The 4,118-nt window shown below is 36.9% G+C and overlaps 1 protein-coding gene across 1 annotated transcript in view; it reads left to right on the top strand.

Moving 5' to 3' along the window:
- TTN (titin) overlaps nucleotides 1-4,118 on the top strand; it is a 312,981-nt gene that overhangs the window by 122,403 nt on the left and 186,460 nt on the right. The window contains exons 112-116 of the mRNA XM_019522860.1: nucleotides 56-115; nucleotides 241-324; nucleotides 1,186-1,437; nucleotides 3,008-3,100; nucleotides 3,642-3,719. Coding sequence (XP_019378405.1) covers nucleotides 56-115; nucleotides 241-324; nucleotides 1,186-1,437; nucleotides 3,008-3,100; nucleotides 3,642-3,719 — 567 coding nt within the window. The remainder of the gene's footprint in view (nucleotides 1-55; nucleotides 116-240; nucleotides 325-1,185; nucleotides 1,438-3,007; nucleotides 3,101-3,641; nucleotides 3,720-4,118) is intronic.

Here is a 4,118-nt window from a genome sequence, read left to right as displayed (position 1 = left end):
TTTCTGTATCTGGTTCCCACTTTTTTCCTCTAAATATTATTTTTTTTCCCCTAAGATGTTCCTATTCCTTTGATTCTACCTCTTGCTGTTCCACCACCAGAAGAGAAAAAACCAGGTAAGCTTGCTGCAGATTTAAAATAGGAAATGTTGCAGAAAACAATGCACTATATTCAATTTCTAGCATTTTTTCCTTCTGATATTAAAGTTAATAATAACTTTAATAATGTCTTTATTTTTCAGAACCTAAGAAAATTGTTCTAAAGAAAGTCCCCAAAAAGGTGGTCCCAAAAGTTCCTGAAGAGGTTACCCCACTTCCACCTAAAGGTAACACAGCAGTCAAGCAAAGGCTTTAATCTTGTAAATTTTATCCACTAGATATAGTACCTTTTCTATGTTGTTTTGTCTTGTTTTATAATATACATACAAAGCACTGTCATCAGTTGCTTGGATTAGGCTACTGCTAATGATAAAACTATCCCTTTCCCTTCCCTACAAGACTCCTTTCTTTAAATGTTGATGTTGTATGGATTTTTATTTTGTGTTATGTTAAGATTGTCTGGAAATAGAAATTATCTTGGCCAACATAACACATAGGTAGCATATTTTGAATATGGTTTATATGTGGGGAAAAATGTGTGTTTAGATGGTATATGACCCTTTAAAAATAACAAGCAGAGAGAGGTAGTTAGACACATTAATCTGAAGTCAGCATTGAGATGCACCTTATATACTAACTGAATCAGAGCTATATAAGCTTTCATAAGCAAGAGTTTACTTTATCAGCTGTTATGAGAAGACAGCACAGAGCAGGCTATTCAACAGGAAGAGTGATTTGAATACCATTCAATTAAATAACGGAAAGGAGCAGAAAAATAGCAGCTGCCACTGGAGCTGCACAATCATGGCAGCAGCAAGGCAGCAGCAAGGCAGCAGCCAGACATCATTGTTGCTTTGGGTGCCTTGCTGCCTTGTTACACCTCCGGTCATGATTGTGTCACCATTCTGCTTGAGACTGACCAAGTTCGGACAATAGTGAAAGGCAAGTAGGGAGCAACCTGATATCAAGACTACAGCGTAAAAATGTTAAATGATCTCATTTAATTTTTTGAAGGTCATTAATATTTGCCTGTCTTTACGTGCATGACTTTCAAACTCCATGCTTTAATAGACAATCTTCTTTTGAAGTTCCAGAGAAACCAAGGAAACCACAAGAAGTCACAGTAACCTCTATAGCAAGACGGGAAGAAATTTATGAAGAAAAGGAAGAAATTTATGAAGAACCAAGAGAGGCATATGAAGAATGGGAAGAAGACTTTGGAGAAGAGCATGAATATGAACTGAGAGAAGAGGGTTATGAGGAAGGGGAAGAGAGATGGGAGGAAGCTTATGAAGAAAGAGAAATAACTTATGAAGAAAAAAGGATTATTCAGGAAGAAGGTATATTAGAACTTCATCATTTTATTAATCTCTTTTCCTCTTCCCTCCGCCTCACTTCCCCATTTCTCATACCTCCTGGCCTCATTAAATTTGTAATGCACAAAAAATTACACATTTAGAAAATACAGTATATAGAATCATTGTTATTTTATCCTGTTTCCCTGACCTGTTATGTTTTACGTATGCATTAAAGGGGAAATAATTTAGAGCAGTTGAAAAATTCATCATCTAACAGGTTTTTGAATGGGATCATTCCTAACAAAAATACATAGGCTTTCCAGTGTATGACCTAACTGCCCAGTGTTGGGGTGAGGCACTGGGCTTGATCAGATCTTTATCTAAACTCTATGGCTGCCTATACACATGCTTGGGAGTGGGGGAGCCATTTTAATTAGAGCACTTAATAGAACAGATAGCCACTGTAATTAAAACAGCTCATTGCCATGTGTATCAATCCCCTGTGCATTTCAAAATGGCCATGGAACACATTATCTAAAACTCTTTCGATGAAGTTAAGATAAAGCAGCCCTGCAGCCATTTTGAAATGTGTGGAGGCTTAATACACATGACAGTGAGGCAATGCTGAAGCGTTCTAATTAGATGTGTTCCAGTTAGAATGTGGATGAGCATGTCTATAAGCAGTCTGTGACCCTGAGCTGTAGCACTGCTATAAAGGAAGTTTGACCCTTGATAGCAGGATCAGGTATCAAGTGGCTTGTGGCTGCCTCCCCCTTACAAGGAGAAATGGGCATATAGAAAAGAAAGAAGAGGATATCAAGAGTCATATTTGAATGCTGCATATGCCAGATGCTTTAAGCGGCCAAATGATGCTTATATTCAGGAGCATTTCTTCCCCAAACCAGGGGCAGCTTCCCTGCCATGTTTAGCTTTGACATGGATTTGAGACTTCGGGTAAAGTTTTTAAGATGATCTGGGTGTATTACAATTGCTGTCTAGAAAGCCTATAGAAATCATTCCTCCAGCATAAAGTTTAGAGTAGCTATTAAGGGTTTTCACATACCCATTAGCAACTTTTTCCTTGCTTAATCTTACTTCTTTATCATTTTGTATTGTGCTCAGTAGCAAGCACCAATAATTTTTTTAAATGATGGAAGATGACACATTTTACTAGGATTATTAATTTACAAACATGGTGAATTTAGAAATCTTCAAATGCTTTATGAATAAGCAATAATCTGGAGGGCTACACATTGTTTTTAATTGTAGGAAATATTTTTTCCATGCAATTCCTACTATCCCTGACAAGGGTGATTTGGATGCAATGTTTTGAAAATACTTCTAAGAGTCATATTCTAGCATCAAATCCTGTTGACTTTGCAGAGAACAATGTGTCTGTATCTGAGGATGGATTTTGGTTCTAAAATCTGTGAGAAAGGAACAAGCCACATATCCTCCTGTTATTAAATATTCAAGATTGTGTATATGCTTCTCATTTTTATATTCTTTATTTTTGTACATCATTGGCCAGTATTGGCATTTCCCAATCCTAATATGTTTTCCACCAAGACATGTATTTCCTCTGAATTGACTTACATTATTTTTATTAAAGTGGTTGGAGTTCCCAGGAAACCTGTGCCTGAGCAAATAACACCATCAATTACAGCTGAAAAGAGAGAAAAGAAGGAAGTGACCGTACGCAAAGGTATGGAGTTTACTGATTGTTGCCATGACCTAATCATGAAGTATTATTAATTTGCCAAAAAAGTTTCAGTTCTTTCTTACAACAGTGTAAAGTAGTTATGGAAATAGTAGTGGTACTTGTCATTTTTCTCCTCCAGCTCATGTAGCAGCAAGATATTACAAGTGTCTGGGGTGCTTTGGATGGGTGGGTTGGATGGATCAAAGCATAGCTCAGAGATTGCTGGAAAAAGTAACTTTTCAACAAAGGTCATCTTTGTACCACACACCAATTCTTGGAGACTTGTATATGGACAGAGTTTCTGGAAGAGCAATGTAATTACATCCCCAGTATGGATCTCTAGGGATCTACAAATGTGGAGGTCAGACTCTCTGGCCTATTTTACAGGGTTGCCACTACTACTAGACAACAATGTGAAGGAATCTACAAGAGAAAAACTGGCAAAGATTAAAATATAGAAACATCCTTCTCTAATTGGTTAGTATCTGGGCAACAGTATGTAAGGTAATCTAAATGTCATGAAATGTTTTTAAATCATCTGCAGTTACTAGGAAACCTGTTGATGAGCAAGTTAAGATAACTACTCAGCGGGTTGCAGAAGAGGAAGTCCGAGAGGCTGAAGGTACTGTTATTTATTTAATTATTGTAATGTCTCTGTTACACAAAATTAGTTGGATTGTTACCGTTTTGTCAGTTACAGAAGCTAGTCTGCATTTTACATTTTTTTGACCAATTTTTAGTCTTTGCAACAAAAATAACAACTGCCACCTTATTTCAGTCATAGAATTATAGAGTCATATTAAAAAGGAGGTCTGGATTGGACCTCAGGAGGTCATCCAATCCAACCCCACATTCAAGGCAGAACCATCCCAGTCTGTCAAAACATTATATATACTTCGATATACTGAAGGATGGCTTAAAATTCTCAATACCATGTCCCTTGTTACCTTTAATGTAATAGTCCATTTAGCTTGCCAGATGTTTTGCTTCATTATGCAATGTGCAAGATAGGAAGGAACAC

The sequence above is a fragment of the Gavialis gangeticus genome, unplaced genomic scaffold, assembly GCF_001723915.1.
Source record: "Gavialis gangeticus isolate Ggan-Ray unplaced genomic scaffold, GavGan_comp1, whole genome shotgun sequence".
NCBI classification, from domain to species: domain Eukaryota; kingdom Metazoa; phylum Chordata; order Crocodylia; family Gavialidae; genus Gavialis; species Gavialis gangeticus.
Note: the sequence above shows the minus strand (reverse complement) of the source record. Positions and strands in the feature narration are given on the sequence as shown.